The sequence below is a fragment of the Harpia harpyja genome, chromosome 8, assembly GCF_026419915.1.
Source record: "Harpia harpyja isolate bHarHar1 chromosome 8, bHarHar1 primary haplotype, whole genome shotgun sequence".
NCBI lineage: Eukaryota > Metazoa > Chordata > Aves > Accipitriformes > Accipitridae > Harpia > Harpia harpyja.
Genome location: NC_068947.1, coordinates 51,034,794 through 51,057,999, shown reverse-complemented (window position 1 = coordinate 51,057,999; position 23,206 = coordinate 51,034,794). Strand labels below are relative to the sequence as shown.

Genomic DNA, 23,206 nt, shown 5'->3' with positions numbered 1-23,206 from the left:
GCCCCATGTTTCCCATCACCCATTTAAATGCTGCACGCTCCATGATCACAAAGATGACATCTTACCGACCTAGTGACTTCCTAGCTCAGCTCCTCTGTTCTTACCTTACTGTAGCTATGCAAAAAGATGTTACGGCCCTTACTTAATTCCTGCTGTGAGCATTAGTTCTGATACTTGAGGCATATGTGACTTTTACTCTGCTCTCCTCTCCTGCATGGGGGAAGTAGTATGTGCCCTGGGTACAAGGTCTTCCCTGTGTGCAGAGATACAGCTGTGCTGGAAGCTGGGCTTAGAGTAGGGATTGATGCAGTTCCAGGTACATGGTGGGCTAGATTAACATGGAAGGCATTAATAAGGTCCTAGCCCAGTGAATTTGGACAGTTTCCTGAAAAGGTTGGGAATTACTGATCTTTGTAGCTCATTGATTTAAGAAAGGGCAGGAAATTGCTACACGGCTGCAGCTGTGGGGAGGGCTCAGTAAGGCTCTCTGCTGATGTACAGAGGAATTAAAATCTTTAAGGTATTACACATCAAAGAGAGCAGCCTGAGGCTTTAGGAAGAAAAAACAGGCAAAGGTATTTGCAAGCATATATAGCAGTCAGGCGCCTGCCTCACAAGCAGTGGTCTGGCTAAGGTTGCACCGCTGTTGTCAACTAGCCGAGGACACTACCCGCTCTGCTGCTCCCTTGAAAAAGGACCTGTACATAGATGTCCACATAGGAGGGAGAAAAGCATTAAGGTCCAAGCTGTGTGTGGGAAGGACGCTCCAAATGGGACTTAACACTGCTGGTTGGCTCCTCTTCCTCTCGTGACTTTCTGATCTCATCAGGATCACTGGTCAACTGGAGTGATGGTTGTGATGCTCCGTAGCTTCCTATGTCCCCACAACAACTTTGATCAGCTACGGTGCATCAGGCTGTAGCTGGAGAACGTCCCACTGAAAATGTAGGCTTCCTTCGAAAAAGAAACAGGGTAATTTGAAAAAGGGGCCATTTGTGAAGCAGGCAAGCGTAGTATACATCCAAGAGGTTTTCTGTAAGGTCTTAAACGGGGAAAAAAATAAACAGTGTGGCAGCAGCAGGGGCCACAGAATGTCTGAGACTGCTCCAGGGCATCGTATCCCAGCAACATCAGGATACTGAATCAAAGCCATGGTTAGCGTTTGCCAGCAAATGATGGAGAAAAAACCCAAACACTGGAAAAAGCAGAGCATGGTGGGGGAAGAGGAGCTCTAAGGCCACTTCTTCTCTAGGACACTTCCTTTCTGCTTTGGCTTGAGGCTTTTCCATGAAATGGAGATGCATGTTTTTCCTTCACTTATTTCTTATTCTGATACTGTTTCACTGTTGTTGCCTGCTGCAGAGATGACGGGGTTGACTGGTGTTTTTAAAACTAGATTCCCTTTTAAATCTTTTACTTCCATCAGCTCACAACCTTCCTGTATGTTTCCTTACGAGTGTGCTCTGCCTTCATTAGCACAAGAGACTGCTAAAATCCTTCTGCCCTGGGGACACCCCATCACGATGTAACTGCCTGTATCCACCTGGGGTGTGATCTTTTCACGCACCCCTTCTTGGATCTCCTTCAGTTGCTTGCACGGTTGTCTCCCTTCACAGCTGACCGCCTCAGTCATTGTGCTGGGAGAAGGAGCAGTGAGGTATTTCAGAGGGAAGGATGCAAACTGCTCGGCAGCTGGACATTGTTTTGCAGTCTTGGAGCACTCAAACCATGTTAACAAATGGTGCTCAGAAATCTAGCTGTCAGCCTTGATGAGTTAGGGAGTTAGCCTGTGTTAGAAGGCCGAGTCTTAGTTCCCTCTTATTAGAGATTACCTCTACATGATTTTTGGTCCCTCTTTGCTTTATCTGCAAAAGCACGTGAAGCATCTGTAAAAGCGAAACAAGAGAACCGGTCCTGGTGGTGAAAGGATACCTACGTAATGTATGTACGAGGCAGGTTTTACTGCGGTGCTTTCCTGAACTTCAAGAGATTGAGAACCAGAGTTTTTGACATATGGAGCTCAGCTAGCCAAATGTTTGGGTAGCGAGGGTGCAGGTTTAATGCCACAGAGCCTATTTTTGGAGACTGAGTAAAGTTCATTTGACAGTGGGATACTTGGGGGAGCTCCTTATCCAGGAGGAAGCCAGAAGGGACAACAGTCAGGAAACCCAGCAGGGTGAAGGAAGAAAAAAACCCTAAGCTGAAGGCAAGCAACAGCACTTTCCTTTCAGATGTGGGCAGCTGAGGTGAATAAAAGTTGTTTGTGTTGGAAATGTTCTTTGAGCTTTTGTCTAGGGTAAGAGAGCCAGGAGGGTGCTTGGAGCCAATAGTATGGCTTCCCTAGTGAACAATGAAACGATGACCTGAATCCTGCGTGCAGCGGGAATGGCAAGGTCGGCCATATGGGATGGATTATGGAGGTGCACAGATAGCTCGTACATCTTTTTTCATTTTTCAGACAATGGAACTGTTTCATTTATTGCCTATTATTAAAACTTTATGGCACTAAAAATAAAAGAATGAATGAAAAAGAGAGAGCAAATTTTGGATACCTTTTAAAGGACTGACCTTATTAAAATAAAGCTGGCAGTGAGTCCTCTTCTGATACTTTTTTTACTTCCTTCATAAAGATGGTGTGAGAGGGGAGGGTTTATGGCCTGATAGACAGTTTGAAGTCAATTTTTCAGTGCAGTTCTTTGGAAGAGAAAGTGGATGCCACATGGATAATGTTCAGCACACTTGGTACCAGCAGCCCTCACCAAAGCCCAGAAGAAGTTGCTGAGATTTCAGAAATGCTGAAAACAATGCACTTTTTTGTCAGCATTTATTGCTGTCCCAAAATTTCTCCTCATTGGCCAAGTGGGGTTTGTTTTCCCTGTTAGGGGCTGAAACACACACAAAATAGCATAGCACTCCAGTATTTCTGCTGCCTAAGAGAGCACTACCTTTGTGCCCTGTGGTGGAGGTCTGTGATGTGGCTCTGGATATCTTGGTACCACACCAATGTCATAAACTGCTATGGGAGGGAGGGGTGTTAGAGTTGACAGTGATGGAGTTTCTTGATTCCCACCTCCTCAGCCTACCTTTCACAAACAGGAATACATCACAGAGAAGAGAGAAAAAAAAAAATACATTGAAAGGCTGGGGATAGAGTTATAAAATAAGTCACTCAAAGGTGGTGTGCCTTCTCACTAAAGCTCATTTTTGCATGGCTGCACATTCTTTTTTTGCAAGACTCCATACATGGGGTGGTAGGTGCCTAGCAGGTTAGCACATGAGGCTGTTATCTCATGGATCTTGTCTGATGCATGGAACGATGTGAAAGTTCAGTAAGGATGTGTTCTGCTTAGATACTCTTTCAAAAACACCCACAACATTCGTTCTGCACAAAGAAAAAAAACCCCAACAAACCAAAAATGGGGAAAAAGGATGATCTAGTGTATAGGGACCTAAATTTGTGCGTAGGAGAACTGGACATAACTTTAAGCTCTGTCACCTGCATACTTAGAGAGGGTGTTTTATAATGCATGTCCAACATGTGCACGCCTCTGGGGAAGTAAAGGACTCTCATTTGGGGCAGGAAGAGGAAAGAGGTGGCTTTAAGCCAGCTGTGGAATTTGGCATCCATTTTTCAGGTACCTTGTGGCTGCAGTGCTGCCCTCAGCGTTACAGGGGCAATCTGTGAATCCGGTGAAGCCACAGTGTTGCTGCTGGCAGTTGCAGCGTGGAAAGGGGAAGGTGACAGGATCTGTGTCCACAGCAAAGGGACTGTTCTAGATCTGCTCCCCTGGAGCGGGAGGAGGTGGGTCCCTGCTGGCATCTCTCCTTTCCCTGGTATACAGGACAGGAATAGAGCAGCTTTGCAAGCTGCTCTGGTACACTCGGTGCTGCCATTTACCCTCTATCAGCTCACAGGTGCAGTGGGATCCAACCCTTAAAAGCAGTGTATTATTCCTGATTTACTCTTTTATTTCTTCTTTTTATTATCTCCTGACTATTCTCTTTTTTCCTTTTCTTTTAGAAGTACAAATTATATGGTACTTGCGAGAACTGTATTGATACAGGGGAAAGTGGTAGACGGAGAGCTAGAAACTTTGAACTGTGAGTCAAGCTGAGCTGAGAATGATGCAGGCTCCAGGCAGAGGCAGGGGTAATAGCTTTAACCTGCCTTTACTGTTTTCCTGAGCCACCTCCTGTTAGGGGTTGGGTTTTACTGGAAGGGAGTCATGAGAGTAGAGCTAGAAGTCAGATGCTGATGCAGAGTGGGGGATCTGACTGAGCCAGACTGTCTGAATACTGGTTTCAGTGTGCTGGCCTCCCTAATTCCCCGCACGATCCTTGTGGCAGACGCAGAGCAGCTGGATTGGCACAGCTGGAACTTTCAGTCTGCATTTCTGGATGTATTACTTGGTTTTAATCGTCAAGGCAGGTCCTTTCAACAGCAGGTCTTGTTGCATTGCAGCTTGCTCAGGGCATTTTATGCCCCCTGGATATATGGTACCAGAAAGTCCTCCCTTGGTGTTTGGGCTGGGGATCGTTTCACGAGGCTGCAAAAAGTTACCGTTCTCTTCCTGGCTGCATGTGTCAAGACGCAGATGGAGTCTGAACATGTGTGGCTTTCTCACCCCGGGAGCAAAGGAAATCCTGGGGGTGGTACCGGTAGTCAAAGAGCTGCTTTTGCACACAGAGCCCGGCTTAGCAGATGGGTTCACATTCTGCACTGCCTTGTTGTCTCCCAGTTCCATGAGCTGGCAGAGGCCGCTGTATTAACCAAATAGTTTTGTTGTAATGTGCTCAGCGCTAGTGTGAGACTGCTATGCAGAGATGTCTTCTGTTTCTACTTCTAACAGCTTAGCAGCTAATAAACACCATGCAACAACCTCTCTTCTAAACCTCCTCTTAAAATACAGAGTTTGGTTTGCCAACTCCAATGTATTTAAAGCATCCAAGCTTCCGGGGACACTTTGGAAAGTTAACTGAGTGAAAGCACGTGCAGAAAGACATTTTCAGAAGCAAAAGGCAGCTCCAGTATCAGCTCAGCATCTGATGAGAGGCACTGGAGATGTTAGAGCCTTTTGCATTGAAAGGGGATATGTTCTCACATTTGACGAAGCATCTCTAAGTCATGTTCAGTCAGTGCAAGGGCTACAATCTACTGCTGGAAAAGAGGGAAAGGTGAGGAATGGGGAGCAGAGCAATGTGCAGCTTCCAGAGAAGAGAACCTTTCCTGGGAAGAAATTCCAGGGGGTTGTCTCATAAAGAACATGGGGGTCTTTCCCTGATAATGCACGTATGTCCTCACTGAGCCTGTGGAGTTAGAGACTTTCAGCAGAGCTAGCATTCTGTGGTGAAAATAAGAACATACCTGAGACCCTAGCCCTTCAAGAGGAAAAGTTCTCACTTGATTTTTGGCTTTTTTCTCTTTGGTACTGTCTTTGCCATGAGTTAGGGACCCAAAGCAGAGATGTCACTGATCTTTTATAAAAAACCTCTTATGCATTTCTAATTGAAGTCCAAAACCAAGCAGACTCCCTTTTGGACAGTTTCCCATAGCACTTCAAAGCAATGTCCACAACTAGGAGGTGTCAGGGAAAGGCAATTCACAAAATCTCTCGGATTCTGAAGGCTGAATTCCAGACATCCCTCGTTTGCATCACAGCTTGCATCCACAAAGTGTGGAAGCCCGCTCTACTATAAAGCATGCTTTGAGGAGCTGACGGTCCTGTGTCACCGGCAAAGCAGACAGAAAGTTTGGGATCCTTGTTAAAAAAAGAAAAAGGGGCTGGAAAACTGTTAGGAGCTTTTGAAATCCTGGGCTGGGGAAATTTTGTTTTGCTCTAGTGGCTAGCACCTGTGCGGGAAGGCTCGCTTGAGGAATTCACAGATGCCAAGGTGACCTTTCGGTGGCCGCTGGCAGTCTGTCAAGTGAGATTGGAGCGCTTTTTCCCTGGTGCCGATACCCTTGCCAGCTAACTGACATTCTTCTTCTCTCCTTGCCTTATTTTCATTGCACAGGACGGGGCTGGAGGCCATTATGGAGACCTACGCCTTCTGGAGGCCCCCCGTGCGCACTCTCACCTTTGAAGACTTCACTACAATGCAAAAGCAGCAAGGTGAGCGTACAAAGGGCATGTAAAGAGCTGTGGAAAGAGCAGGAGAAGAGGGTGTAAGAGCAGCAACGCGCTCTGCCGTGCGTCTGGTGGGGTCACATATCTTGTTGAGCTCTTGACTGCTGTGAAAGGACACAGCAGAGAGGGTGGATGGAAATGGTGGACAGGCCGTGCCTTACGAGGTGCAATGGAGCCGCTTCATCTCCCTGGTATTCCCAGTGCACCTAAGAGCTAGGAGAATGAGCAGGAAGGAGCACAGGGTTGGGAGAACCAGCCCAAGTACACAGCATGAGTTGAGTTAAGCGCAAAGAGAGCACAGAGTGACCGACAAAACGTTCCAGCATGTCAGACACGTTGTTCTCCATTTACAGTTAGGGTTTGCTATTTGTGTGGAAGCATAAGGGGAAGGGGTGTATGTCCTCTGGAAGCTTTAGGAGACCAGAAATGTACCTCCCCCCAGGATCACGCTGCCTCGCTTTCAAAACCCGATGGCCTTGCTGGAGAGACTTTCTGTTAGTAAAAGGCTGGGAGGAATTATTGGGTAGGCCAAGTGTTTTCCGCTTGTTCATGCTGTGTCTTTTCATAGCTTCTGCCCTTTACATCTCTCATTTGTTAAGTAGGGCTTTCATCTCTAGTTTCAGGCTGTGTTACTATTTTTTTTTTTTTCCCCTGCACGGATAGGACTTCCCCATTCACTTCATTGCAGCTATTTCTAGTTAAAAACAAAGTGATCACTGGGAACAGATGTATCAGGGCAGCCTTGTAGTTTTTTTATTCCAATATAAATGCAAGAAAAAACCCCCAATCCAAAACTGTGCTCAAATGTGACACCTGTGACGTTAAACAATCAAAACCAAATGCATGCCCTGTGTAGCATATTCTCCAGCCTCTCACACTTGAGCTTGACATCATCCCCAAACTTCCCACCAGACCTCGAATCCATCTGGGAATGGCATCGTCTCCTCCAGAGGGAGGTTAGCAGCAGTGGCTGCTAGGGCTGCCCATCACCAGGCAGGATCAGAAGGGGATCTCTTCTGGCCATCCATTCCCCACTCCAGTTCCCCGTGCAACATCCCAGAGCCCAGCTCACCCACTAAATCATTTTTCTGATGGCACAGCACTAGAGGAGGACAGACCACGCTCCCGTTGGCTGTGTCAGACTCTCCACGCACGGTCTTTACACAACCACCCAACCCTTCTTAAACAGTGCAGCATGGGGCAGGAGAGATTTCGCACAAGCTCAGGGGCTTGTGTCGAGGAGCGCTTGCGGTGGGGTGTGTGGTCAGAGACGGGTTAAAATAGGGATTCAGAAACGTTTTCATCACCCACCTAAATAGAAACATAACAGCCTCTCCTTCTGGTCACGGTTGCTGAAGCAGCCTCCCTCCTCTGTCTCTCCCCCTATTCGGGCTCGCACGCCTCCCCTCCCCTCCCATTGGTTATCAGATAACGTCCTAGTGGCAAGTCCAGCTACTGCTTACGTGGTAAGGTAATATTAGGAAAGGAAACTATTTAATGTATTTTTAGCTTGTTTTAATATAGTTTGGCAGCTGAAAAATCAGGAAGCAAGCCAGTACCCTGTGAGCAGCCGGCTCTGTGCAGACCACCACCACCGCACCACAGACCACTAGGTTTAGGGAAGCCCTTAACTAAAGTTGTGTCCCCAGGTCAGTCTCAAAACTTAACTCACTACAAAACTGTGCTTTTGAGTGCTGCATTTTAGCCATGTGAAATGACCTCAAGATAATGAATCAGAAATATTCCCTCCATCATAGTGCTCACCTCTCCAGTGCTGGTTGTAGCAAGCTGACCCCTGGTCTCAGCAATAGGTGCAAAGCCAAGGTACAAACACACTCTGTTTTAATTTCTGGCTGCCAGGACAGCCCCCAAGGGCCAGCACAAATACATTGGTCTGGAGGTCTTGGAATTGCTGGCAGAAAGAGCAAGAAATGCTGAGGTGGCTTTAAGCCACATGGGATTCTTCCCTCCAAATCTAAGACGAGCAGGATGTACAGTGTCCATACCGCTTCATCCCCTTGCTTTCAAGCACATGAAGTGTGTGACAGGTGAGTAAATCACTGGTGTTTAACAGCTGACTTCAGCATCAGCTATTGCACATCAGATCCTCTGAGCCTTTGCCAGACTTTTCCTGTAAGGGACTTGCCTGGGACTCTGCTCCTCTCTCCCACCTGAAGCTTTAGTGCTCTAAGCTGCATGCTGTTATCTCATAACCTTGCGTGTTTATGAATTAGAAGTTTTCAGGGTATTATTTTAATAAACGGACACTTTAATTCTAGATCATGCTGTTGTCTCCAAAGCTGGGCAAATATGTGGCATTTCTGAATAAATTTGAGGAGTTGCAAGCCTCCATTTTATCCCTTGAATTGTTAGTTGGGAAACTGCACTGGCGATACAGGAGACTTTTGGGACTAGATGTGTCCGCTGCAGCTTAAAGGAGTGCATGCTTACTGCAGAGAGACAAGATGAGAGCAGCAAAAGTGGCCACATGCCTAGGAAGAAACATCACCAATGAGGAGTGAGTTATGGTTGTTCAGCCTGGTAAGGAGGGACAGAGTACATAATAGTACTGAAATAAGATGCTGTCTGTGATGGATAGGAAAAAAGTGATAGGCTCCTGTTATATAAAGTCTAGTGAAGTGCTGGAACAAATCCCCTGTAGGAACTGTGGAATTCAGCCTTGATTTTTTAGAGACGAGTCCCCCTTACTGTGGTAGGAAAATTGATGCTTTCTGGGACAGAAGCTTGGGACTTCAGCAGCATAAATATGGTCCCTTTGCTGCCTTCCAGCTAGATTTTTCTGTGCTATGGATTGCTATGGATTCTTAGCTTTTCTTTTGCCACTTGGTAATTTTTTCATGAAATAAAAGTGTTATCTGCCTTTTCCAAAACAGTTTTGCCAAGCAAATCCACCTGAATTATTTGGTCAGGTTAGAGTTTTGACTGACAGAAATAACTGTATAGGTGTGATGGATTTTTGGAGAGCATTTAACTTATTGCCACATGTGCCAGCTTGGAAAAGCTAGCATTAGTGTATATTAGGAAACGAGTAGCTGACTGATCTCAAAGCTGACGTGATAACCGTGAATACACCATCCAGGGAGGATAGTCCCAGTGTTGCTCTGCAGAGACTGGTTCCAGTACTAACTTGACCAGAACTAAATGAAACAGTGCAGTTGCTAAAAGGTACGAATCTCATAAAGACTGCAAAGTGGTCAGTAATAATGGGGACAAAGGTATGAAGGGCAATAGAGATTGCTTGGTAACCTGCATGCGCTCAGACAAAGCGTGGCTGTTAGTTCGGCCAGCTACAATATCATGTGTCTAGAAACAAAACGTAGGACATACATACATACCCACCGAGTGTGCTGGAAAGTGTTGGCTCTGATAAGAATTTGGAGGTCTCAGTGGATAAGCCACTGCACAGGCAAGGGATAGTGTATGTAATACTGTGATAAAAATTGGTGTAGAAAAAAAAGCGGTAAGCAGTGGGGAGACAATTTCCTAGCTGCAAACTGCCATTACAATATGATCTTCTACTGTATGTATTTTTAAAGGGTGGAAAGAGATTGAAGAAGGTTCAGGAAAAAAAAAGTAGGATGAGTTGTTGGATGGAGAAGATGCCTGAGAATGAAAACTCAGTTTGTACACTGTCCTGGTTTCAGCTGGGGTAGAGTTAATTGTCTTCCTAGTAGCTGGTGTAGTGCTATGTTTTTGAGTTAGGTATGAGAAGATCAAAAGACCAAGTACCATATCTTTATGGCCTAAACTATCTTGCAGAGAGAAGAATATGTGGTAGCTTTGTGTCACCCAACCTTGGTAGACTCTTGTGACTGCAATGTCCATGTTTTTATGACACAACTGTGTGGAACAACATGCTTCATTCAAGTAGCTCTGAGTTTTCTACTCTAACTGGTTGTTCATCCCTTTTTGTGGGATGTTAAGAGATAAGGAGAACAGAAGTTCCCCCTCATCTGCTGCCTTCATACATTTAATTGTTTCACAGGTTTTTTTGTCCCTCTTCTGTGCTTCTCACAATGAATAGCACCAGTCATTTCATTTCTCTTCAAGTGGAAGTTTTCCAGGTCCTTAATCGTTTCTTTAAAAACAAGTCTGCACAGAGTATTCCATTTGCATCCACATGATACAATTATCGCAAGGTATTATAATTTTTTCCACATTATCCTTTCTGCCATTCAACATACATCCTAGTGCTTTGCTCATTTGTTTGGCCCAAGCTGTATGTTGAGCAAGGGCCACAGTGACACACCAAATTGATACTCGGCGCTCTGGATGCAGCTGTTTCATACAGGGATTAAATAACTTTCTAATCTACACAATGATAGGTTTCAGCTGCCACACAAACTGGAGAGCCTGATAACACAACCAGTCACACAGATGCTTGGTGTGGCTGACTCTAGTGGTCCACGAGCTTTATTTGCATGTGTTGCCATTAAAGTAAAGTGCATCAGTTAGTCTCTGCAGGTCTGTGACCTGAGTGGTCACCATATTCTCCTACCAAGGAGAAGACCATGCCATTTCTGTCGGTGAAACCCTCTGGCCTGAGAACAAAACCTCTCTTTTGGAGCACTCAATCCGAAAGTCATCGCAGCTTTACAAGGGCAAGCACCATGTTTGACGCAATCACAGCAGATCTGCAGCCAGTTTGGAAAAAAAAAGTCCGCCCTGAACAAAACCTTTGCAAGAAATGCTCTGAAAATGGCAGTCCAGGAGAGGCTGACCTTCTGGAGAATGATGTCACCCACTCTGCAGTCTACTTATTACTAGGGAAAAAGGGGGCTTGGGATTATTGAATGCACATGGCAATGAGATGTGGGGAAAGCCAAGAATCTATTAAAGTCTTTAATTGGAATATATTTTCAAAATTTAGATTGAACCTCATCCAGATTCTCATTATTAAAAATATGTGGCTCAGTTTCTTGATTTTAACAGGGAACATAAAAAAAAAAAAAAAGGAGAGAAGGGGGGAAAAGAAAATAAGAGTTCCAGTAACTCTGGATTGTGTCACTTTCCAAGAGTAAAAAGAGCCATTGCTGGCTCCTATGTGATATAGACTTTCCCACAGGATATTGTGATGAGCAGATCACTATCAGTGACTGTAAGTTTTGCCAGGACATAGAGACTAGAAAGGCACTGTGACAACACTAGAATAGTGTTCAGTATCTGATCCTTCCTACAAAAGCTGATGATTTATGCAAGAAGTAAAATCGAAGGTACCCTGGCAGCTGGTAAAAAGAATTGTCTCCTAAGTAGAATTTCAGGACGAGTATGAGAGTCACACAATGTGGTATATCAGCAGGTTTGCAGCACGCAAAATTTTACTTCACCATTAATTTACTGTTTTGATACATGCATACAAAATCCGCAAGAATCAAACATCTTAGCTTTGATTGGTGAGTTCTCAAGGCAGCTTTCCTTTCAAATGGGGTTTCTTTGCTTGAATAAGTGCCTTTGCTGAGGATTCCGCTAATTGCTTTCAGTAGATTCAACCCATTTTCCATTAACTTGAGCATCTGCTTTGATCTTGGAATGGAGACTTGAGGTAGAACATCCACCTGTTAAGAGTCTGCAAAATTGTCATTAATGGTTGTTGAGATTAGCATCAAGAGCTTGAAATTTGCGTAAAAGGCTACTGGAGGCAAACAGGGGTGTGCTCCTCGCCAGTAAGAGAGCTGTTGCTCTCTGGTAGCAGCAGGCATGCTCTAAAGCAGCATGTGTGTACAAACTGGCGACCGAGTACAGTTCCTACTGTCTTCCTCTGAGAGGGAACGTGGTAAGCCTGCAGTCTTGTGTTGACAAGGATATGCACAAAAGGCTCCCTCTCCTCTGTGGGGAAGAGGTTCAATCTTCTCATATACCGCTCGAAAGGAACAATGTTTTCTTGTAGTAGCGATGAGTCCAGACAGACCCTAAGGCTGCGTGATATATCAGCAGATGGGAGGCAGATACCCTAAGCTGAGGCGTTGCTGCTTTTCCAGCTTTCCTGTCTGTAAACATTACCCTTTTCGGGCAGGCATCACCTCTGTCTTGCCAAAGTTTGTCTGTACTGCTTGTTACTCATTTCTTCTTTGCTATAATACTCTTCTCCGTGTCGGGGGTGGTGCTCAGAGACCTGGCCTGATTTCACTCACCTGAAAACAACATCATGAATGCACAAATGTGTATTGGTGTCAAGTGGAGGGAAGACTGAGCCCTCCAGAACTTCATCTGAAGGCATCACAGGCGCCTAGAGGCAGAAAGAAGCAAATAACTGTTAGGATCCTTTTGGCTTTATCTGAGATCCCAGATCCCCAAAATAGCGTCTGCTGAAGAGCAGAGCTGCTGATGTCAAAGGAGGCTGAACAACCTACAAATACATCTGCTTGGCCGCTTGCCTCCCGATGGCAGCCATCGGTTCTCTCAGCAATGCCACCAGGATAATCTGGATGCTGCTTCCCTTTCAAAATCAATTGTGAACGGTCTAGGCTATTGGCAGAGGTCAGATATCTGGGTTTGGTCTCAATTATCTTCTTGATTCTTTTGACCTTGACGAGGAGATTGGAAACAGAGCAGTTGTTGCCAGAGTTATTGGGATCAAGCGCTGGTTTCTGCTGCATACTTCAAATGGCTCGTAGATTGCCTCATTTAAACGAAGCAACAGGGAACAAACTGTTCCAGCTTCTTCTCGGTTGAGCTGCAGATAGGTTTTTTTTTTAGGGAACGGGCATTTCTAGTGCTTCAAGTTCTCATCTTTCACAGTGAAAAGTTAAAATACCCTCCCAGATGTGACACGAAGGGCTGAGAGTCAAAGTCTGTGCCACTCCCTGATGACCCGAAAGGAGCCCGAAGCACTCTGTTCCTCCAGGGAGGTGTTTACCCCAAAGTCTAATTACTGAAGCCTAAATCTCTATTATCTCATGGGTGGCGATCAGATTTCACACGAGTAACTGGAGTGGGACAATGATACTTTGAAGATTTGCACAATTTCCTCAGAGCAGCACATTATTTTGTTATGAGTAGAAAGTGGCATGAGCTTTGAGCTTGCCACAATACTACGACATTTTTCCTCAGTTCAGAAATTTTGAACCACAGTGCCTCTGGGGTTTTATAGTTCTTTATCATATTTTTTTATCATTTAATGTGCTGGAGCTTCCAGGGCCTGTGTTGGCCCAAAGCAGACTCCATCAAGATTGGCAGGAGAGGTTTGCAATTCAGTTTACTTCTGTCACCACCAAAGAAATGGCCACAATTTCAGTTAATCTCAGCTGCAAAGTTGCAGCAGCTTCTGTTGTGACTTTCTGAAGGATTTGTGCCACAGGGAGTCCTTTTCTGCATCCTGTGTTCATTCAGTGTCATCTCCTGGGGTAGCTTTTGTTACACGACCCCCTTTTCAATGTCTGCGCCCAGCTGATGGTTGTAAATGTGATGAGCAATTTTCTCCACTAAAGCGGGGTGCTCCTCGTCCTCCAAGCCTGCACTGATTTGATCTGTCTGTACTTGAAGGGAAACAGGAGACATTTCTGTAGGAGCTGACATACAGCTCACGAAAGCGTTGTGTACGCCGCGTTACAACTCTCTGCACACAAGACAGAAAGTCACGTCCAACAGGCCTTCTCCTGAGACAGCATGGAGCTGGCCCAAGAATACCGTGCGCTTGTATGAGGACCAGACACCCTTGTATTAAAGACAGTCTGGGGGGACTGGGAAGGGGTTGTTGTCTCTCACTTTTGGGAAAGCTCTCTTGGCGCTCTGGATATAGATGGGAATGGAAATCAGACATCCTGAATTGTACTTTTTGTCCACATTAGAAAAAAGGGTTGTTTTTTACCATTAGATCTTGAAAATATTTTATCTTGGAGGATGGCTGAGGCAAGTTTTATCTCTAACTTTCTGACTGCTCAGTTTGTGTTGCAGAAATCTGTAAAGGGAAGTGTTATTCTGAGTTGTTCTAGGTTTACCCTTAATTCCAGTGATTCTTGTAATTTGAGGCAAACTTATAAAAAAGGTCCTTCTATATAATTTACCAACCTTAAATAAAATTTCCTTTCATTCCTCAATTTTGTGCCATACAGTACATACTTTCCTCCTTAAATCTATTGCTGTAACCATCTTTTTTGAGCTCTGTGAGCTGTATCTCAAAGAACTACAAAGCACTCTTTATGTTTCCTCCACCAACCCAGCAACTTGGCATGTGGTAGATTTCAGGTCTCATTTGGGCCTTTTAAAGATTTTACCAGCGGAGTCGTAATTTGATAATTGGCCAAGGAGTCTAGAGAGAGAACAGGCAGCTACATTCCGTGAAGACAAAAATGGAGTTTTCATTCCTAGAAATGGGGAAAGAAGGAAGAGAGAGTCCAGCATGTCACCGACCAGGTGGCCCTGCCCTTGCTTGGTGAGAGGATGAGGCAGAGGCATCAAAGCTGTTTAGTTTTCCAGGGTGGGGAAGAGGGAACTCAGAGGGGTAGGGATGGTGCAGGAAAGATGTGATGAAGAATCTTTCAGTCCTGAAGGTTTTAGGCTTGAGTTTTGGAAAGCTAGTAACAGTAAGAGAGACCTTGGGCTGTCAGTTATACTTGCAAGGCAAATGTTGCCATGATATGTGAGAGCAGGAGTGACACCTGATTTTTGTGGCATTTAGATGCCTGGAGATGCAAGCAGGCGTCAAGCAGGACCTAGGCATGTGCTGCTCGAAGCAGAAATGAATCTGGGTTTGTGCTAGGCCTGGCCCTTAAAGGACGTGAGATCAGATGATTACAGTGGCACCCTCTGGCCTCATAATCTATCAGTCAGATCACCTGGCAATCTGCACAAACCCTCCCTCATTACTGTCTCAGATTTCCATCTTTGGGCAAGTACTTAATTTTTGTTCTGAGACTAAAGGTGCAGTAACTTGGAAGACAGGGAGTAAGTTTCGTGAGCCATACTTAGGGTGCATGGATGTATGAGTGCACAGAACGGGAATGGGATTTTACCTTTTTGTTCAAATTTGTTTTCCCGCATGCATGCCATCACGTTTATTTACTGTTGTGTCCAGGGCTAGAACATTGCAAAAAACTGGGAAGAGTTGGTCTCTCCCACGCTTTAGAAAGTCCCTTTACATATGTGTACATGTCCGTAAAGTCTTCACAAAAATCAGACCTTTCAGGAGTGACTTAGAGTACGTCTGCATGGACAGGCTCCTCTGTCTGCACTCCACGCTGGCCAGACACATGCCAGCTCCTGGCCAGCTCCACTTGGAAAGCTGGAGAGCTGCATTAGCATGGATCTGTGCCCAAGTGCATATAAACTGCCTCTCAGGAGGGCTTATTCACTCAAGTTAAGTGCCAGGAGGAGAGCCGTGAGCCAGATGGATGACTAGTGGCCACAGCCCCTCTTTCCCGCACCCTCAGGTGCTCGGACACATGCCTATCACATGGTGGAGATGCCAATACGTTGGGCACGTGTCAGAAGAGGGGCTGTGGCTCCTCCAGGAGACTGATCACCGAGGCCGTGCACCTATCACTCCCAAGCATCTGGCCTTTGGGCTAGGTCCTGCTCGCACTTGAAGGTGGGAGGAGATGGCTGGGCTGAGGCTGTGGGCCAGATGCTGTCCTGTTGGGTTGAGTACGGCCTCTGGGCCGTAGGCTGGCCATGCTGAACCTGCAGCTCATATCTGTGGCCATAATAAGCTAAACTAGCTTGTAGATGGAAGTGGGCTGAGCTGTTTAAGAAGCGTTTGCACTCAGAGAATAATAACTTTGTGCTGACTGACACATCAAAATATAAAATCTTAAGACAAATCACCTCGCAGTTCGCATCCTTGTTAGAAAGCCAAGGCATAAGCTCTGAGGACCCTCAGCCACATCTGCTCTTAACGAGACAGTGAATGCCAGGTTATCGCTGTCTGAGCCCGACCATGCTAAGAGCTGCAGGCTGCCGATGTGGTCAGATAATGGCAGCGATCAAGTTGCCCAAACTAGTCTAAAGCTCTTGCCTGTCTGATGAGACTCTGCTGTTGCACAGGGCATGGCACTCATGTTCAGATATCTTGCGCCGACTGCAGCTTCAGCTTGCGCTTGCTCTGCTCCTCTGCACTAAGCAAGGACTTCGAGGACTGAGAATTTTGTACAGAGGCACTGCAGGTGATGGTAGCAACTGATGCCTGGAAACATTAGCAATGAAAATACGCTGGAGTGGAGTCCGAAGTGTGATTTATGTGCACCTTTCAGATAAAGGAGGTTGGGATAAGTTGTGGGTCAATTGCCTAGTGTGGTGTCATTCGTAAGAGAGATCCCAGAAAATTTTCCATGCACAATTGCTTCAGACTCCCTTGGCACTGATGCTCTCCCCGCTATCTTCCTGTTGCCAGAAAGCTCCCTTGGCTAATGCTGGCTGCTGGCAGATGTGTTTTCCATCTACACTGCAGTGTTAGAAGTCCTCTACGTGACCTGCCCTGTGTGGAACTGGTCCCCGTTGCCTTTCAGATGCCCTGGCATGCAAGAATACTTCAGCCCCTCACTTTAAGGCACATCATACCTGTGGACTGCGTATGTTTGGGCTTGCAGTTTATTCTGAAATTGTCCTTAACACAAACTCAGTCTAGGTAAAAGCAAAAGCAAGGGTTTATTTGGAACATATAGAGAGACAGCACGGTTACCAAGGCTTAGGAGGACACAGGTGGCAGGAAGGAAAGACTAGTCATAAGCTACTGGAAATGAAATTTTAATGGTAGTTCTTATTTGTACCCAGATGAGAAGCTGTAGTTTCTTCCCTAATCCTTGTGGGCAGGTATTTGACATTGGCACACAGCCAGCATTTCTATATGGTGTCACAAGAGGAAACACTGGCATGAAGAAGAAGATTTGCCTTTACATCCCACCCTCTCCACAGGGTTTCCCTGTCTTCTACCATGATTTCATTCTTCTTTTTCCCACCTCCCTCAGATACAAAGGAGAGGCCTTTGAAGTTATGAACCTTGTATTTTATACAAACGTGACTTGTAAACTGCACATATGTGGGACTGATGTATGCAGGGCCAGAAACAGTCTTCTGGAGACCGGACACAATAGTAACTAATTACTTGGGAATCACGATAAGTGTGGAGGTGAGACATACTGTGACATTACTGGTAAATGCTGTTGGTGTTGGCAGCTATTTCCGGGGGCAACAGTGGGTAGAGAAAAGGAACAGAAGAGAATTATTGAGGGATTCATTTTATTCTTGCTTAAATGTGGTTTCAGTTGACTTAAACCAGACCTAAACATAGCCCTGTGTATCAGTTTAACTAGATTGGTTTGTATCCATGCCTTCCATTAAAACGACATACACATCTGCATATCTGAGACTGTAGTATGGAGTGGATATACTTGCTGGGCTTGCTGCCATCTCTAGGGGTATTTGGCTGACTTCGTAACAACTACAGTCCAAGTTATAGCTTCACAAAAGTCCAGGTTGCATTTGGCCCATACTTAGTGCTGCCAGCAAAGATGGATAAGAAAAATCGTTCAGAGCAGAGTGGAGCTGTTTGCCTGAATGAGCCGAGATGAGCCTTGCTTTGTATTGTTTTCCATCCCACTTAAAGGTGTAAAGATTATTCTGCCAATGATCAGGAACTTCAGGCTTCTGCGTTATGCTCTATTGCAGCAGAAGCGTGGCGTGTCCTGTGCTTGTGGTTGGCATTGGCAGCAAAGCATTCTTGAAAGAGAGTCGTCAGGTTTGGCGTTTGCTCCCGTTGATAGATCTCTCACCTCGTCATCATTTTAAAGTTACGGAGAAAAAGAAGAAAATCTTTGTTTCTTAATTGCTGTGTTGTCATTTCAGGGTTTTTCTGTTGGCCTGCAAATAGGGATAATTCAGAGCAGAATCACTTCAGTCACTCTTTGGGGGTAACCTGAAACGTGCAATTCTCAGCTTTGGAACCATTAAGCAACCCTCACAATTGCTAATCAGAGATCTCCACTTACTCTTACTCTGTGGAGCCAGAGCCTCAGGTTGTGGGTCCGACTCAATCATAACTCCTTAGCAGACGTTTAAAGCCTAATGCTCGAGGTAACTGGTGTGTGTGCTCTTCTCCTGCATAGTTTTTAAAGGTTAACTATGGGTAAAGGAAGACTGAAATGAAGATATTGCAGTTAATCATTTATTCTATGTATTTTATTTCAAACAGATCATTAAATGCTCATACATCTATACATATGTATTTTTACTTATTCTCCAGACACTGTCAGCAAGTAAGTCACCGACTGAAGTTTGTTCATGAAATATGTGGTGTAAAGAATCAAGTGCGGGATTACTGCGGGTTAAATACATCTCACTTCGTGCTGTATTTGTTTTGTGATTATGTGACCTCTGTATTTTGGGCTTTGATAGCTAAGTGATGATATATGAACTCAGCTGTCTGCCTGTCCTCTCTGTCGGAGGTTACCCTCTTTAGTGCAGGGCTAACAGGAAAATGTGTGTCTGTAGTTGTGTACCTGGGTTCAACCTCACCTGTATCGGCGACCTCAACTAAAATAGACTTTGCAATGAAACTGCTTGTGTAGAGGCAGACGTTCCCTTCTGCTGACCTGCTGCAGTATTGACAACCTGTAACAGAGACAGGGAGAAAGGCTGGAGGAGGTACCGTCTTAACTTACCACAACAAAATTAGCTGGAGACTGACTGTCAGAGACTTTAAATGAACCAGGCAAGTGTACCTTTTAAAACAAATGCTAAATTAGAAATTCACACAAAAAGTCTTTGAACTCTGGAGCTAAAACGCACTAGCAAGTTTGAGCATTTCAGTGTTGTCAAGAAGGGAATATAGAGAGTCCATGATGCCATTTGAAACTTCAAATGTTCTCATTAATTTTAATGGAGATTTGACGCAATGCTTCTCTTTTATGCTTCTGAATGAATGACAAAAGGAGTCAGTGGCTTAGCAATAAGCATTCCTCCCCATGGCTGGTAATGGGAATGACTGCTTTGACTTAGCAACACAGAAACCTGCATTTTCTTGATGCTGCCTGGGTCAACGACAGCCACTCCAGGCTGTGCTTACCCAAGGCTGTTTTTCTTCTTTTTTCTGGCTCTTGTTTCAAAAAATTTTTAAATTTAAAAATCCCAAATATTATTAATGTCTCAAAGTTACATTTTGACTCTAATGCCCCATTCTGTTTCATCTTAGATGTGTTAGAGTCAGATATAATCTCACTTACATTCTCACCATCATACACTGACACGGAACCTGTCTTTCTAACGCATCTCTTAACCATTAGCATCAGCTATTCTCTTTTCATCAAGCAGCACCGCATTCAGTTCCTCCCCCATTTTGCAGCAGACCTATACTGGTCTCAAAATCCTGCTGTTTTTCTTCCACAAGGCAACACACGAGAAAGCTGTCCCATACGTTTGATCCTCAATGTGCAAACTCTGCCTTGGTTAAATTTCGGCTGCCCGCTCCAATGCCCTCTTTTCCAGTCCCTTTGCCTCTCACCCATCATCTTCTAGCTTGTCCAAAATGTTGCCTCACCAGTTGTCTTCCTAGTTCCTCTGGTTCTGCTTCTCCCCTGGTCAAATCTCTTCACCAGCACCTCTTTGCTCCTTTTAGAAGAGTCTTCAGTGTTAGTTGCCCTAATGCAGAAAAGGAATCTCATAGAAAGAGAATCATTCAAACTAAAAAAAAAAAAAAAAAAAAAAGTTTCACACCAGAGAACTGCATTCCCTTGAGCACAGAACTGATTTTCCTGGTTGACCAAGGAAGCTTCCTCTAACTCAGAATCTTGCCTATAAATAATCTCTTCTCAAGCTCAAAATTGTGCCATCAGCTTCTTCATATCACTTACTTTCAGTTTGTTACTGTTCTTGGTAGTATTACGCAGTATTGTTTTCCCAGGTCAGAACACGTGAGCATCCCTGCTGTGCAAAATAATAAATTCTATCTTTCATAGCATAAATATTGTATAATACATTGATACTACTGACATGCATATATATCAATATTTTGTTAACACCAGTGATACAACATATGGAAACCCTTTTAAAGTTAAAGCACATGATTGAAAATCCTGCGACATCCCCTTTCTCCGCTCTGTGGAACAGGCTATAGCTTGAAAGTCTGTCCCTTCATTTTAGTGTTACTTCTGGCTTAAATCAGTACCGCTGCACCATGAGCCATCTGAAAAAACCGTTGAATGGTGCAGAAATCCAACATGCTTTCAGCTACTTCGCACCGCAAGCCCCCTGAGCGGATGATAAAGCATGTTTGCAGCGGGGCCATACCGCTTACGGACTGGTGGTCTTCCTGCAGACCAGGAGAGAGGAGAAAAGACTTCTCCCCCCCCCCCCCCCCCCAAAAAAAGGACTAGATAAAGACGCCTGGAAATGGCAGATCTCTTGACTGATGGAGTGGTGCTTCCTCGCAGCTTTTCCTGCTGCCTTGGATTGTTCTGTGGCAGGCTCGCTTCCCTCTCCTATTTTAAAAGGGAAGAAAACCTCTGTTGAAAAACAAAGTCATAACAAAAAAGCAGCAGGAAAGACCAAGGGATGCTATTAATAAAGTGAGGGCCCTTGCCAAGAAAGGCTGAATTTTCCAGCGGCCATTTTACCACCCTTGTTTCTTTATTAAACTAAGCTGTTTTTTAATGAGACTGTCTCGTTTTGCAGATGTGATCCCGTGCTCTGAACATCCTCCCATGTGTTTTGTTTTGCAGGAGGCAGCACAGGCACCTCCCCGACCACCTCCAGCACAGGGACCCCATCTCCCTCTGCTTCCTCTCACCTTCTCTCTCCATCCTGCTCCCCTCCAGCCTTTCATCTGGCCCCCAACACTTTCAACGTCGGCTGCCGGGAGAGTCAGCTTTGCAACCTCAACCTGTCTGATTACCCCCCGTGCGCCAGAAGCAACATGGCCGCCTTGCAGAGCTACCCGGGGCTGAGCGACGGCGGCTACAACCGGCTGCAGAGCAGCACCGCTTCTGCCTCGCAGCCCTCCGAAACCTTCATGCCTCAGAGGACTCCATCCTTGATCTCAGGAATGCCGACTCCTTCCTCCCTGCCCAGCAACAGCAAGATGGAGGCGTACAGCAGCCAGCTGGGATCCTTCCCCAGCTCCCAGTTTCAGTATGTCATGCAAGCAGGCAACCCTGCCTCCACCTCCTCCTCTTCACACATGTTCGGTGGCGGCCACATGCAGCAGAGCTCCTACAACGCCTTCTCCCTGCACAATCCCTACAACCTCTATGGATACAATTTCCCTGCTTCCCCCAGGCTGGCGGCGAGCCCGGAGAAACTCACCACCTCCCAAAGCACTTTACTCTGCTCTTCCCCGTCCAGCGGGGCCTTCGGAGAGAGGCAATACCTTTCCACGGGGATGGATCACGGGATGCACATGATCAGCCCTCCCTCCAGCAACCAGCAGACGGCCAACGCCTGTGACAACAGACAGTACGGTGCGGTTCAGGGCTCCTCCTCACAGATGTCTGTGCACATGGTCTAACAAGCCGGGCCTCTCCTTGGCATCGAAGGCAGCCGGACCTTCGTCGTTTCCAGGGGTAAACCCATCCCAGTACCTTTTTGCCTTCAAACTTATAGTGGAACTAGTATTGTAATGATAAATAAGAACACAAGCCATCTAGGTATGCGCCACAGAACCTTGTGGAAAGCCTCGACTGACAGCCATCACAGCTTGTTGTAGCCCAGGGCCTCCAGACCTGGTACGGAGCGTCTGCTCTTTCTGGACATTGCAGAGAGAAGGGCACAACTTTAACGGGAAGCTGGAGAGAAGCAGCCGAATATACCGTTTATGCATTAACTCTCAGCTAGTGTGAGCTCTCGGCGTGGAGGGAGCCGTGGCCCTGTGCTGTCTCCTCCGGGTGTCGAAGAAAGGCGGTCTCCCAAGGCTTCGTCCTCTGAAGCTGCGCTGCCCATAGCTTTAAAGACCTCTCCCTTCCCAAACCGTTCCTCACTGCTGGAGCGGCTTGGCCCATTTCTGAAGCCAACAGTGGCCCGTGGGTCCTTCTCCCACTGTAGCACGGGAGTGGTGCTGCTGGGCTGGAACTTCTCCTCCCAAAGGAGGAGGAGATGGGATTCTCTGCCCGACCGGCGCTTTCTTTGCAAGGGTTGAGCTTACCAGCACCCAGCCTGCAGACGGAGATGGGAGAGAGAGAGAAAAGTTTTAACCCACAAGTGAGCCTCAGACATAAGCAGGGACTGATCTTTGGAAAGCTGCACGGGGGAGAGGGGGGCTCAGCTCCTGTTGACGTGACCCGAAGTGACGCGCCCAAACCGAACGGATGACAGCCTTGGTGGGGAACGTGTCCCATAGCACTCAACCCAATGGGAGGAAACTGTCCAGACTGAGCTCACGGGGAAGAGCAATGAGAAAAGAGAGCTCTGCTCTGCAGAAGTGCAGCCGGCCTCCCTCACCTTGCATGCAAGAGTTGCCGTAGAAAACCATTAGCATTTCAGTAACAGTGAGGTCGAGTATTCGCCAACCTCCCGCCTGCCACATGATCTCTGTTTAACCAAATAGATCGTTGCCTTTTGACACCTTTCTTTTCTGTTTTTTTTTTCTTCTCTCTTTTTTTTTTTCCTTCAAATCCTTTAAAAATAAGAAAACAATTGTAGCTTGGTGCAAGCTATGCATTTAAGTTGTGTGAAAATGCAAATACCAAGTAACAGAATACAGATATTATTGAGATTTGTTGTGAGGTGTTGTAGATAAATGTATTTATATGCCTAGTGAGGGATTCAATATTATGAATATAAAAGAGGGCAATAAAAATGGTATGTAAAATATGTATGAAGAAAAAGGTGTATAAAGATTTGCCCTACGCACGGAACTCTGTTTCTAAGTGCCAAGCACAGAATGCGCTAAATAAATCTTTGCAATTGTTCCCTCTGTGTTTTTCTCTGTCTGTGAGGCTTCCTCAGTGGTCTTCCAGAGACAGACATTTTCAAAATACTGTCGTGTGTGTTTGCACAAAAGGGGAAAGGAAGACATGGTGCTAAATTGTGAAGTCCAGGCAATATTACAATAAAAATAAAAATTCTGCCATCTCAAAAAATTTTAAAAATTGACTGCTTGGGATCTGTAAGGTGCTTGCCTTCACAGGAAGTGC

The 23,206-nt window shown here is 45.7% G+C and overlaps 1 protein-coding gene across 1 annotated transcript in view; it reads left to right on the top strand.

Moving 5' to 3' along the window:
• TBX15 (T-box transcription factor 15) overlaps nt 1-22,981 on the top strand; it is a 99,838-nt gene extending 76,857 nt beyond the window's left edge. Inside the window, exons 7-8 of the mRNA XM_052794873.1 lie at nt 6,016-6,113; nt 20,798-22,981. Of these exons, the coding sequence (XP_052650833.1) occupies nt 6,016-6,113; nt 20,798-21,582 (883 nt within the window). The 3' untranslated portion in view covers nt 21,583-22,981. The remainder of the gene's footprint in view (nt 1-6,015; nt 6,114-20,797) is intronic.
• Nucleotides 22,982-23,206: the final 225 nt, after the last annotated feature.